The sequence below is a fragment of the Lonchura striata genome, chromosome 3 (genome assembly GCF_050655825.1).
Source record: "Lonchura striata isolate lonStrDom1 chromosome 3, ASM5065582v1, whole genome shotgun sequence".
In the NCBI taxonomy this organism is placed as follows: domain Eukaryota; kingdom Metazoa; phylum Chordata; class Aves; order Passeriformes; family Estrildidae; genus Lonchura; species Lonchura striata.
Genome location: NC_140705.1, coordinates 86,914,918 through 86,928,965, shown reverse-complemented (window position 1 = coordinate 86,928,965; position 14,048 = coordinate 86,914,918). Strand labels below are relative to the sequence as shown.

The window sequence follows — 14,048 nt, the reverse complement described above, 5'->3', positions numbered from 1 at the left end:
AAATGGATTCTGCTTCAAGCAAGATACTGATGTGATTACTCAGGAACCACAAGCAAGAGAGAACTCACCATCAGCCCCACACAGACAGTGGTGAGTGTTTGGGTCGTGGTTAGGTTGAGCTGCACAAAAGAAAATTACATTTTGTCAAAGTCATGCTAAGTAAGTTATTACTGAGCTTAACTTAAAACAAAATGTCAGCATTAATTGGAATTTTACCTCTTTGTCTCCTGATGTAATCCATAATTTTATGCTCCCCTTCACCAGGAGCACTGGCATCTGACAAAATAACCTGAAAAGCATTCAAATCATAGCAACAATTAATGCTGCCACAGGAAAAAACCCAGTAACTTATATACTGAACACAGCATCTGACTTATGAATACTTGAAATTCTAATTTGTGGTCTGAGCTAAAATATTGTGATTTAAAATGGGATTATTTACAAGCAAGGAGCAAGTAAAGAGACTTTCACTTTGTTCTATCATGTCCAGGCTGAAGCTGACACTGATTCAAATTCCACTGAAATGATCACGTCACATTTGATGTGTCCAATAAATTATCAGGGCAATTAAATGGACACTAGAGAACTCCCAGATTCAGCTCATTGATGCACTGAAACATGATCTCATCACATCCTCCTCACCATGATGAGAATTAGTGTTTATAGAATCCCTGTCTGATGGGGGGAAACAAGCAGAGCCAACTGCCCTCTAATTAGAGCACTTGAACTGTCAGCTTGTGGTGCATAGCAGCGGCAGCTGCATTTTCTGCCTGCACTGCTCCTTGTGTGCAACAAACACAGGGCTGTCACAGACAGAACTGGGGGAGTGGAGTTCCTGGGCAAGATGAGGGCAGAATCTCCCGGCCCAGAAAGGCAAGAAAACTGGCACATCTTATTTTCAGCGCCTGCCATTAGATCAACAGTGAAAATGCAGCCTGCTGAGGGAGCAATTACAATAAAGAAACAGTGCAACAGATACAACTACAATGTATCTTGACACTTCCCCTAAAAGCAGAAAAAGTATTACTAAAGCCCTTCCTCCATTAAGTGAAATTGGGGCTTTCAGCAGTAAACCTGCTCCTTGCCCTTCAATGAACCCCAGCAAATGGTGCTGGGAGATGGGAGTTATCAGCACAGAATCGATCTCTGAAGCCTCAGAGGGACGTGCACGTTGGTCCGCTGTTACTAACAGCTTACAGCCAGGCCAAGCGCCAAATCTGTTAAATTTCTACTCTTCAATTGGATCTCAGCCCAGCCCAAATATCTCCTTCATCTCCCTCAAGTGTAAAAGTGGGAAACTCACTGTCAGGTTCTTCCAGCCTGGGCTGCTGTTCAAGCGGTCAGCGATGTAATAGCGAAGGCATTTAGCAAGATTGTCCATGAACTCAGTTCCCTACAGAGAGTTGGAAGGAAAGGAATTAAACCAACGTTCAGCCCCTGCCAATTGCTGGGTACAGGGCCAGGCCACTCACAGGGGTGATACAGTTGCTGTCAAACCTCTCCTTCACCTCCTCTGGAGGCAGATAGCCACCTGGAGCAACAGAGAGCAGAGTTACATCCACGTGGACAACTGACAACATTTTTGCATGGCAAAACCCAGACAGCTCCCCGGGAATAAGTAACTTGCTGAAACCAGCTTGTTTAATAAAATTACCACAAAAGCAAACCAAACCAACTCTTATCATTGCATTATCTCCATCCTACAAGGTGCTACCACATTTAGTAAAGACCGGTTTACTTCAGCAAGGTGATTTCAAAGCCCAGCCAGCAGCAACACACTCCCCTCTCATTCCAGCTGTGTCACCACCAGCCTCAAAGTTGCTCTGACTTTTGTTTCCTCGCTGAATTTAGAGTTTCCACTGTCAAGTAACTCCCTCTCCTTGCTGGCAGCTTATTATCCCTGTAGAGGAGTATTTTCATTTGATCCCTGCTTTAAGCCTCAATCCTCCTTTCATCAAGCCCTACAAATGTGTACTTCCTTCCAGAAGGGTTTTGGTTGTTTCTCACTGCATTTATCCCTTCTCTTCTGTTCAATTTATTTTCAAAAGGAATTAAGAGCACTCAGCACAAACTCATTTCAGGCAGGAGACTGAAGAAGAAAAGATGACATTTTGTTTTGTCTCAGTTCTTAACTTTGGAAAACACAGATGCAACCTTCCCCAGGCTTGTTCTCCCCTTCTCCCAGCAATGCACGCACAGTCCTTCTCTAAATACTACTGAGGTGGTCAAACAAGGTGATTCTCAAGGAAAAACCTCTGATAAAGCCACTACCCTACCTTTGGCCAGAATTTCTTGTCGGATTTTTTGCTTCTCCTCAGCAGCTTCCATGCCCTCCTTTGAGGCTCTGAATCTCCTGGACCGCTGTTGATTCATTTTGGCACGCGGGGCCTAAAAAAAGTACAGGAGATCTTGGGTCACCTTTTGCATCTAGACAATCTCTCCTGTCCTGAGAGCTGCTTTGGGTCACAAGCTATTACAAAGAGTTGACCTCTCATCAGACCTACTGATGGCCAGGTTGGATGGAGCAACCTGTTCTAGTGGAAGATGTCCCTGCCCATGCTGAGGTAGGCAATCTTTAAGGTCCCTTGCAGCACAAACCATTCCATGATTCTGCAGACTGAGGGGGAGATGAGGATTTTCCAGCTGGAAACCCAGTGTGTCAATACTCACCACTCCATCTATGGCCATGTAAAGGAGTCTCCTTGGTCTCACAATGTTGAAGATCCGGTCGATATACTCGAATATCGCCACCATCATCTCATCTTCATTTTTGGGTGCTGGTCTAAAACAGAGCATTCAATTTAACACCTAAAATCCTATCAGGAAAGAGAGATATGTCACCTGCAAAGAGCCAAACAAAGAGCCTTACTTGTCCTCTGGGTGTGTGCAGGGGTGAATGATGCCGTTCATGTCCAGGTAAAGGTTGTCGAACTCCACCTCGTTGGGGTTGGGCTTGCTTGTGTCAATGGGGACCTTGACACCATTGCACTCTTTGGCCTGGGGATGCAGTGCGGACAAGGATTTCAGCTATTAATGCACAGACTCATGAAAGTCTGTTTTGGTTTTAACAGCAAGAAAAAGAGAGCAATAAGTACCCACACTACTAGCAACTGCACTTTTCACTATTAAACAGCACTTCTTTCTACAGCTGTTTTTAACCAGAAAACATGATGATGGGTTATGGAAGAGTTGTTTTTTTCTCCTGACAAGAAGTTCCCATGTCTCATAGTATTTCTTCATCCTAAACCACCTAGAGCCACTTGTGCCTGGACTGCTCCAGCAGTGGATTCATCAACATCCTCAACAACCATGGTCACTTTTGTTTCCTCACCATAATTTCAGGTTTGTTTTGTTTGGACCCTTGTTGTCATTGGGCTTGTGGTTTGGTTTTGTAGTTAGTGTGGTCAAAAGGCAATTAGCAATGCTGATTCTCCCTTCCACCAGCCAGAGGTGTAACACATGGATTGAACTTTAAACACATGGAAGAGACAAGATCTGAGGAAGGAAAAACCTGATGATTTTCAGAGTAATTCTGGCTGGAATGGGTTACAACACACCCAAAGGTGAAACAAAGTGTGCCCTTGAACAGCTGGGCATAAAGCCAAGTTTAAAAACTAATGGCATGTTCTGTGGTGAAAGCTACCGTCACAGGAGTTCCTGGGATGGGGGAAATCCAGGATTCCGCTGGGTCTCCCATCACATGGAGCTTAGCAGCTGCTGCTAAGCCAACACCACGCCCTTCCCAAATTTCTATCTGCAGACTGCCTGCTCACTGAGTGAGTTCCCCACATCTCTGATAGAGATTCAGAAAGAAAAAAAACCCCAAAACTTAAAGATTATGCTGTCAACTTTGGCAAATGGTCCTGCTTAAAGCAGCAGCAGGACTGGCTGACATCTTCAAAATGAAACCCTCTGAAGTCTTGCAGTATTTACATTTGGCACAGCTATCCTGACAGATGCCACCCCCAAGCACCAATGTTTGCCTCCTTTACTGAGCTCTCCAGACACACACACACACTCAAAAGAAGGTAGTGCTAGCAGAAACTAAGTGTCAGTGCAAACACTGTACCTTCCTCTGGGCTACCCCCTGAATTCTCCTTGATCCCCAGCCACCCTCTCTCCAGAGCTCAATGGGATTCAGAAGGAATCCCAGCTCTGTGAGGCAGAGAATGAGCCCCCCTTCACAGACCCACTGGGGTTCTCATGCAGCAGTCGTGTGGAAGGAAGGCTGAAGTATGTGGCAGCGATATCACTTGTGATATAACTAAACTGTTCACTTCTCATCTACAGCCTCTTTTGAAACCATTGAAAACAGATCTTCAAACATGATACTTCAGCTGCAGCTTTATTAATTCCTGTCCATTTGATTAAGAATATTCTCTCCTGGATTTTTTATTATCGTCAAGATCTTCCTCTCATTCTTCCTGCTTAGCTTAAGAAGAAGATTATTTCTTTTTCTTAAATCTGATTAATCTGGCAAGGTAAGAGAACAAGGATCAACTTTTCAGTTGAGAGACAAGCTACGAGGAGATACAAAATTTCTGATTAGAGAGATTTACAGCAATCCTAAAACAAACACAGAGCTGATTACATTGTGAGAGAAGCTTAAATTCACTGACAGTAAGACAAACTACAGCTTCTCCCTGATGTCCTAGTCCACTCTCAGATTTATGACCAGATTTGAATATAAAAAAATGTTAATGAATATGATTTATCCATGTGCTGTCCTGGCTGTAATTGCACGTGCTCTTGAGTTGGAACAAGGCAACATGGGTGAGGACAGCAAGAGCTGCCACTTCACTTACGGCAAATCTAATTCAAAGAATTTGTTATGTCTTTCCACTTATTTTAATAAATAACTTTGGATGGTACAAGCTCAGTTATTAAAGACTGATAAAAAGAGACACACAATCAGTAAAACCAGGGTTATGCAAACCTTTGTTTTGCCTAAATGTGAGAACAGCTTTGATTACACAGAGATTAATCTAACATTTACAAATGTGCTGAAAAAGGCAAATCTGCTCTTAGAGACAACTGCCCCAAACTGTTACAGATATAATTGCTGTTTAAATTGTTGCTGCTTTTCAATAACAGATCTTAAAGGGTTATCCAAGACAGCCCCAGAGCCTGAGGGTTCCCAGATCCTCGGGAGAGGTCACCTCAGGCGTTTGGTGCAGAAACCAGAAGAGCCAGTGCTGCTGGAGCTCAGCATTAAGAGAAACTGTTAAGCCCACAACCCCCCTTTTATTCTATAAAAATTCCCAGACAGATTCTTAGATCTTAATTGCCCCCTATTAAAAATTCACTTCTCGCAGCGACAGGCAAAATAAACTTCCTACCTTGCTGAGAGGGACTGAAATCACAGCTGTAATAAAACCACAAAAGCAACTCACAATTTTAACCAAATCTGTGCTTCACTGCCTGAATCTGAAACACAAAAACACCCTGAAAAAGCGCAGAGCAGAACATCCTGCTGCAGGCAGGGTACACATGCAGCCTCAACACGGAATTTCACCACTTCACCCTTTTCTCCCTGACCTCCTCCACCGTGCTCCCACTCTTTATCCCCTTCCAAGTATTTCCCCAAGGTGAGCACACCTTGGGAGAAGGAGCAGAGAGGCAGAAGCACCAGCACATGCCCTGAACTTTCCAAACCAGCACACCACAGCCAGTACCATCTAACAAGACAATACAAATTATTTGGAAAAGCCCATGGGAAAAGCAGTTTGGAAAGCAAGAGCTCCAGAGTCTGCCTCCTCAGAAAGGCTCGAATTAGCGCTGAGAAGGCGAACTTACCACACTCAGGGCACAGTGTGGTAATTCACCATGGTGCAGCCACTCAAAGCCTGCTGCTGAAGGGAGACAACCCCCCCTCATCCTTCCTGTCCCTTCCCACTGTGACCCATAGGATGGTACAACACCCTCACAGTTGCAGGCATGTGCCTGAAGGAACCAGTCAAAAAAAACACGGAAACAAACATCACTTCAGCTTCAATACTGCCTGGAAAGGCAGCTGTGGTCAGAGCCTTCACTGAAACCTGCTGCTGCTGCCGCCACGGAAAGCCATATTTTAGAGACATCTTTGGAATAATCAGCTCCCTGTTCGGCCAGGAGATGTTTATCCTGAACTAGAAAACACCAACAACGAGACAAAACCCCCTGAGGCTGATCAAGGTTCGAGCACAAGCACAGGCTTGGTGTAAGTCTTGGATGTAGCGCCAGAGGCGGCTGCGCTCGTGTTTCCAGGAAGTTCTGGAGCTTGCTGCGGCTTCTAATTCCCATCAAAAAAAGTTGTGGAAAAGAAAGGACTGTGAAAAACATTCAAGAAACAGCAAAAAGCACTCCCACTGCTCCCTACTCAAATTTCACCAGTGCCTCAAATCCTACCTTTCCGGATCGAAGTCGCATGAGGGCAGAGCCGAGGGCGTCGGGAAGGGCTGGAATTCCAGCGAGGCGGCCGGAGAAGGGGCAATCGGAAAAGAAGTTCGATTCCCTGCTCCGGCGCCCATTCCCACTTCCTCCACGTGCCCGTTCCTTCCAGGAGCGCTCACGCGCGCCGGCGGCACTCAACGAGGCGCTGGGATAACTCCTCCCGCTTCCATCGGGATTAAAAATCCGAAAAAAACTCCAAAACCCAAAAAAACCTCAAACTTCTCCCAATCCTAAACAGCACCCGAAACAAACCCAAACACAACCCTAGTCCACCTACCCACCGACATGCCTTGGAAAGGCCTCGGGGCAGCCCACGGGGGCAACAGCGGGGGCTCAGCACCGGTGCGGCCGCCACGACCGAGGCGCCCCGGGGCGCCATGCCGGGCCCGTGCCACGCCGGGCGGCCTGCTCACCTTCTCCTCGACGCAGTTGACGATAATGGAGGGGTACTTGCGGCTGAGCCAGCGGAAGAAGGCCGGGACCCCCATGGCGGCAGCGAGACGGGCTGCGGCCAGCGGCACCCGCGGCACTTCCGGGTCGAGGGGGCGGCGCGGGGCATGCCGGGAAGGGAGGGGACGGCGCGCGCGGTCACGTGGCGCGGTGGCGCCGTCGGGGGGGGGCGGGGAGCGCGGCAGCGGCGGGAGCCGGGAGCGTGAGGGGACAGCGCCCCGAAACGGGTCTGCGCAGCTCCTGGCATACAAAAGGGACGCTCACGGGGAAAAAGCAAAACCAGAGGGCACAAGAGTGATATCCAGGAGGGAAAGCGAAACCTGAGGGAAGCCTGAGGCAGCCCCACTGCCGCCCTCACACTCAGCCAAGACAAGTGCGACAACTTCTCTTCAAAAACGGCCATAAAGAAGCAGTTTAACAGGAGAATCACCTTCCTTTAGCACCTTGTTAAAACATGGGGTGCTGCTGAGGGGTGCTTTAGGCTGCACGGCACTGTTGTCCAACAAGTCAATAATTAAGAGAGACATGGATGATTTATTTCAGTGCTGCGTGAGCTGCATGCTCAATATATTCCCTAAATGCAGCACAACCACTGTTACTTAAAAATCCAGAGCTGGCAACATCCTCAGCACAGCCCCTCTTTTAGGATTGATCAGTTATTTCCACATGAGTTACGTAACCCCAGCCAACTCTTCCATGTGCTCAGGGGAAGGGTCTGCACCTCTTCTTGGCCTGTAGGTGTGAGTTTCAGTGTTACGACAAACACGGTTCAGCTGTAGGATACATGGAATTTGGGTGTTTTGCCAAGTTAGGAATGCACACATAGGCATCAACATCTAGATTTCCTACATCCTTAAAGCTTGGTGGTTCCAGGGTGTCCTTGAAGGGATGCACTAATACGTCTCTGCATGGAAGTATACAAAAATATTACATTAGAGAACATCCCGACTTCAGACAATTTTGACTTATCCTGCGTTTGGCAACAACAGAAGCAATTCAGGGCACAGCTGCTCTGTGCCCTCTGAGGGGACATTTCCAGTGGGAAGTGGCTCTTTGTGATTCCTGAGAGCAACATGAGGCAAGGAGTCCCCATGCCCTTGTTCTGCCCGTGGCATAAGCAAATACTGTTAATTTGTGGCCGTTCAACAGCACCAAAATGGAATTAAACGGTTGGGAATTAAATGGGATTAAGACAAGCCAGGTTTTGCTCTGCCATGTCCTGTTGCCATACATCAGCTCCGTTAGCAGGGCAGCCGCAGGGCCAAGGACAGGGAACAGCAGCCTGGGAGTCATTAACAAAAATAACAAAGTCTCAGCAGTGCTTGCTGAGTCAACGCTGCCGATTTGGGTTGCAGAGGAGAACTTTGGTACCTGGCTAATTCACTGTAGAATAAATTAACCCAGTATTGTGTCTCTCATTATTCTTATCCTCATTTGGCTGTTGTTAAGCCATTTTTTGTTGTCATTCCCCTCAATAAAATCTGTGACTTCAATAAATTTCCCCTGCAACTTTGTAGTCGCACCAACCACACCTGTGGTATCAGCTGAAGATTGTGCTTTATCTGTTCCTTACAAAATGTTCCCTGATTGAAGCTTCCTATTGTAGTGCTTCTCCTCCCGGAATTTTGTAGGGAGCATGGCAGCTTAGCATGAACATTTTGTTTGTATTGATGGACAATCAGTTTTTCCGATAATGATGAAGAAAACAGAAGGCTGGCAGATGCAAATGAAAGGCGATCATCTTATCTTATAATTGCTTGGGTAAACAAGTGCTGGAAAAATGAATACTGCAGCAGACAATTCCTTGAAAAGTTGGTCTGAGCATCAGCAGCTGCACTGGGCAGTGAGCCTGGGTCTCACCTGCTAATTGCACATCCATGAGCACAGCACAGAGCAGAGAACCCTGGGCAGGAGCAAGGAAGGCTTCCTACTCAGGCACTTTCCTCAGATGAGTGGTGTGCTGATGGGAATCTGTTTGGGGTGTATTGATTCCAGTCCCTCTGTCTGTCAGCATCACCTGCAACCAGGGCCAGGCTGCCAGCGTGACAGCTGTGAAAGAGCACAGGGAAGTTGACTAGTTGACTGGCAGGATGTTTTGAATCAAATGAGTCTGTGCACAATAAGAGTATCATCAATAACGCTCTGGAGGAACCTGGCTATTGCTCCGACACCAAGAGGCAGAGATTGCCTGCATGTGGCTCTACAGCCATCCGTCACCTGTCATGGGCCGCTGTCAGGGCTAAGCCAGACTCTGGTGGTGGAAAGCCCCACACACTGGTGTCATGCAGCAGACAGAAAGCGGGCTGACATCAGCAGCCCAGAGTCACTCAGGAGGAGCTCAGAGCTGCAAAGACACTGCGCTGCTGAGGCAATGTCCCTTGGTAGCGCAAGCTGCTGGATTTTTCCAGTGAGGCTGCTCCGCCTCTCCACGTTCCTCCCAGGCCTTGAGCAACATGCACACCCCACAGCACTGACAGCAGGCAGCAGTCCCACAGGACACAGAGCGTTGGTGTGGTAAAAAGGACATTAAAGCCCTCAGTAAAGTCTGGCTTTAGTTACAGAACCACAAGGTTGAAAGGGACCTTCAAGATCATTGAGTACAACCCATGCCCTAACACCTCAACCACGACACTGAGTGCCACATCTAGTCTATTTTAAAGCAGATCCACGGATGGTGTCTCCACCATCTCCGCAGGCAGATGATTCCAGTACTTTATCACTCTTTCTGTAAAAAACCTTTTTCCTAATATCCAACCTGTATTTCCTTTGGTGCAGCTAAAGACTGTGTCCTCTCACTCTGTCAGTTGCAACAGTCCCAGCAGTCTCCCAGGATGTCAGCCTTACTCACAGCAGCCAGCTGTGCCAATAGCTTCTGCTTGGTTCCAAGACTTCTGCAAGTCATTTTGTTCTGTTGAGCTTTCAGCCTACACGTTCCTCTTATTACACTGAATGTTGGTCCCATTTCTAGCTGGGTTTTGAGGAACGGGGTGCAGAGATGGGTGCCTGTGTTGGGAGACGTGGGAGTGCAGCACAGCACAGCACAGCTTAATTGGGGTGCTGCTTTCTGCTTTTGAACTTGTTGTCATTTAAGAACAGCTTTAACATGTCCCCTAGTTTCTCCATCCCAAAGAAAATCTCATGTTTAATGAACGTAATTTTTAGATAAAAGGAAGAAGAAAATTAAAAATGCATTAAGCTCCTGGAGTCATCCAATTACTGTGATGTCCACACAGCAACACCAGCATGGATTTCACAAAGCAGGGAAAAGCAGGAAAGCGCTGGGGCTTGCCACATGTAAATGCTGCTCTGTTCCAAAATGTGCTGAATTACAAATGGACATTTTATGCATTTCTTCTTCTTGATCTGTTGCAGAAGAAGATAAAGATCAAACATACCAGCCCACCCCAGCAGCGCCTATCTGCATACCCACAATGCATGTCTGCTTCTTCCCAAACCCTGTCTAGCACTGGAGTTCCAATATTGGGATGCCACAAGCCTCAGGAGGGGACTGTCATGGGGCAGGATTCCCGTCAGAGCAGGAAAACACTGCAGGTCAGAGAGAGCACACAGACAATATATAGGACCCATTACATTTATTTGGTATTTAAATTTTCTTTGCCAATTAAGTAACAGGCAGTGCTACAGCCTGTGGCACAGTCATTGTGTAAAAGAAAACACAGTTTGTTTCTTCCCAAAAGCCAGTGAGAGAATCTCAGTCATAGAAGTCATCAAAGTCGTCTGAATCTGTGCCGTGGGTCCGTGGGCGCAGAGCAGCCTCGAGTTCGGAGCAGCTGTCATCAGATTCGCCCCAGAATGCTGTGGGTGAGAAGATGGAAAGCAGAGGTGCAAAACCTTTTCTGTGGCCATGCCACTTGTCACAGCCATGAGCACAGGACAGGTCTCCTGAGGCTGACTGAGGGCTGGGAGTTGGGAGCCTCAGCCCCAGGTGTGCGTGTCTGGCATAGTGTCCGGCAGCAGAGCGGCTGCTGGACAGTGGCCTCATTCAATGCTTCCACTCCATTGTGCCACAAGGTAGCTGGGCAGAACATTTCCACTCCAAGCAATTTACTTGACCAAATGCTGTCTGAATTGCAGCTTTGTCTATTCTCTTCCCCTTTCTCCCCACTACTTGACCCTACGATGAAGTCACCAGAGGGCCATGACATCACAGGGTTGGCACAAAAATAGCAATGGCATCACAAATGAAAAATCACCACTTGGAGATCAGAGCAGATCCATGCAGGTCTGATCTCAGTGGAGCACATACATAGCTTTTACCTTAGGCTCTGAGAATCAGCAAACTCTTTTACTGATGGCAGCAGAATCCCACGGAAATTCAGAGTGCCTGAGAGATTTCTGGAGATGTGAATTCTTTTGACCCATGCATAGGACACAGTGGGAAGTGTGGCACATGAAGTCAGGGCCACAGTAGCTGACAGAGCCATGCTCTCTGTTCCTACCTAATCCAGAGGCTGCTGGCTGTCCAAAGGCAGCTAGAATGAGGCTCAGGGCTGGGCCAGGACAGCGGGAGGAGGAAGGCTGTCACAACTCACACACACACTGCAGCTCATGTTTGAGGCACTTTGGTGCCTCTGACAGCACCAGTTGCATGAACACCTTATCTACAAATGCAGCATCTGCATCTTTCATCCTCCATCCCCAGCCCCCTGGGCTGTGGGGCTGTGCTCTGCTGGGAACATCAGAGCCAGCCCTGCGCTGGCTGCCATGCTGAATGGCTCCAAGACAAGAAAGGGGCCAGGCATGCCAGAGTCTTTCAAGTGCCACCAAAGCAGCTGTCCTTGATGGCATCTGTACCTCAGTTCAATGCCACATCTCTAAAACTGGGCCATTCTGGACTGCCAGCACGCAGAGCAGGGCTCGAGGCGGAGGGATCCTGGCTCCCAGCACTGCCCTGCTGGCAGGAGGCTCTGTCAGACGTGGATGCAAGCCCTGGTGGGCTTTGCAGGGGATAAAGGGGGAACTGGAATGTGTGGGCAGCAAAACCACACAGGGTCCAGACACCAATTCAGAATAAAAGCAGCCTGGCCACACACAGAACCTTCCAACTGCACCCACCCACATCCCAGGTCACATGGAAGACCAAGGAACCCCCAAGTTTCTCCTTCTCCGTGTTCCCTCCACCTGCTGTTAACTGACATTTGATTAAACCCCACAAAGATCTCGACCAGTTCCACACCACTCACGCAACGAACATCTCCTCTCTGCCCTGGATTTGTCCTCCTGAGCTCCCTGCTGGCTCCCACAGGAGACAGGGAAATTTCATGCCTCCCCTTCTTTCTACCTTATATAGGTCATAACATTCTGGGAGGGCTTCTATGGTATAAATTTAACTAGAAAGACACTCAATTTTCAGTAGTTTAACATTTGTCTCTTACCTTTGGATTTTATGGGAGTTAATGTTTCCTTCCGCAATTGAGTCCTGTAAAATATTTCAAACAATCAGCAAAGTGTCTCCAATTAAAAAAACATAAGTGACTTTGTAAAAAATACTGTGAAATGGTTTAAAAAAACAACCCAGTAACTTCTGTAACTGTCTTTTTTTTTTTTTTTTTCAAATAACTATTTAATCACGGACTTCTTCACCTAAAAGGTGGAGAAATTCATGTGCAGGAGGGACACTGGTCCAGCTGTTCCTGAAGTCATTCCCTGGTAACAGCACTGATTTACAGCAGCACTGAGTTAAGGTACAGAGGAGCAGAGCTCTGCCAAGCTGCTGCTGCCTTTCAGAGCACGCAAAGTACAGAAAGACAAAATTCAAACAAAACCAAATTCCCCCCAGTGCTGCTCCCTGCACTTCCTGCCTGTGCGCTCCGGGTCCTGGCACTGTCCCCCAGCCCCATGGTAATGTACAATCTCCGCTGCCTTTGATCTACCTTGATGTGTGTGCAGCCCAAGCCTGCTCTGCTAAATGGCTGCTCTTGTGTCTGGAGCATCACAGGCCCTTTTGAATCTCTCAAACAAGCTGGAATCATTTTGATCTTTTGTGTGCAGTGTGTGCATTGTGTTGGGGCTGGGGAATAATCGCACAGGGGCAAACATAGGGGAGAATTAACTGTTACAGCAGCAGTCCTGCAAGAAGCTCCAAAAATAAAGCTTCAGCTGATTTTAATAAGGAAGTTCAAATAGGAGCTATTTAGGACGTCACTGGGCCCACCAATGAAATATAAGGCAATGTCAAGGTGAAGTTTGAAGCTGTGGCCTCAGTCACAACAGGACTCTCTGAAATATCTGTGATTTGCTGTGTTTCATTTAAAAATACGGCAGCCAATATAGAAGTGCTTAAAGTGGGAGCTGCAAATATTCCACTATTGTGGAGGCATTTGTGAAGGAGAAAAAAAAAAAGCAAAGATGATTCCTTGCTTGCATTAACCTCAGTATTCAGTCAGAATTTGGGATTGCAGCTGGAAAGCCACATGTAAAGTTTCACACATTGCAGCTACCAGTGGTGCAGCTACTCTTCCTTTTAACCCAGAGAAAGCTCCCACTGTTTAAATCTTATTCACTGTCCAAAGGCTCCTGCTTTGCAGACAGAAATTCCCAGAATATTAAACACAACCCAGGTTCCACCACGGCAGAAGTGCCAGTATCAATTGACAGCTCTAGCAGAGTATTAAGAGTGATGTAACTCATAATGACCTTATTCAGTAAAAAACTTTTAAACTGTTGGGCTTCAAATGTTTCTCCAACATTCCTTTAGTGCACTATCCCACCGGCTTTCCCTTTTATTCCAAACAAGACTCTGCACTGCCTTATACTCTCACTTCTCCTTCAAAGGCCTTCACTCAACAGGATAACCAGAAAGGATTTAAAACCTGAGCCTCTGGGCTGATCCTGCTGAACACCCTGAGCTCCTGCTCCCTTTGGCCAGATCTCCTGATCCTCAGCACTTCCCAGAAGGTGCTCCACACATCCCAGGCTCAGTCCATGAAAATGTGCTTAAGAGGCTGCGCTGTTTTCCCCAGGGTATGGAGCAGAAAACCACTTGTTGGTGAGCTGTAGCTGGCGAGGCTCCTCCTGTAGATGCTGGCACAGGAACCATTTCAAGTAGCTGAGGAGAAGATCAGGGGGCAGAAGCCATCGCTTCCCCTTGGCCACATCCCAGCCTGCTGCTGGGAAGGGAGCGTGGGGTTCCTGGGATTTTCTCA

General features: G+C 47.4%; 2 protein-coding genes across 51 annotated transcripts in view; both read right to left on the bottom strand.

Annotated features, from left to right (window-relative positions):
• XRN2 (5'-3' exoribonuclease 2) overlaps nucleotides 1–6,971 on the bottom strand; it is a 32,792-nt gene extending 25,821 nt beyond the window's left edge. For 2 of the 3 annotated variants that reach the window (XM_021537709.3, XM_085575633.1), the window contains exons 1-8: nucleotides 6,846–6,971; nucleotides 2,870–2,997; nucleotides 2,671–2,782; nucleotides 2,277–2,388; nucleotides 1,473–1,531; nucleotides 1,304–1,393; nucleotides 217–289; nucleotides 69–119 (exon numbers count right to left, since the gene is read on the bottom strand). In XM_021537709.3, coding sequence (XP_021393384.2) covers nucleotides 69–119; nucleotides 217–289; nucleotides 1,304–1,393; nucleotides 1,473–1,531; nucleotides 2,277–2,388; nucleotides 2,671–2,782; nucleotides 2,870–2,997; nucleotides 6,846–6,920 — 700 coding nt within the window. In that variant the 5' untranslated portion in view covers nucleotides 6,921–6,971. Of the gene's footprint in view, nucleotides 1–68; nucleotides 120–216; nucleotides 290–1,303; nucleotides 1,394–1,472; nucleotides 1,532–2,276; nucleotides 2,389–2,670; nucleotides 2,783–2,869; nucleotides 3,054–6,845 lie in introns of all 3 variants that reach the window. The other variant, XM_085575632.1, reaches the window with a different exon arrangement.
• A 3,487-nt stretch (nucleotides 6,972–10,458) lies between these two features.
• The window catches only part of KIZ (kizuna centrosomal protein), a 103,958-nt gene continuing 100,368 nt past the window's right edge, over nucleotides 10,459–14,048 (bottom strand). For all 48 annotated transcript variants that reach the window (XM_085575652.1, XM_085575654.1, XM_085575657.1 and 45 more), the window contains 2 exons: nucleotides 12,279–12,322; nucleotides 10,459–10,698 (listed from right to left, as the gene is read on the bottom strand). In XM_085575652.1, the coding sequence (XP_085431778.1) occupies nucleotides 12,297–12,322 (26 nt within the window). In that variant the 3' untranslated portion in view covers nucleotides 10,459–10,698; nucleotides 12,279–12,296. The remainder of the gene's footprint in view (nucleotides 10,699–12,278; nucleotides 12,323–14,048) is intronic.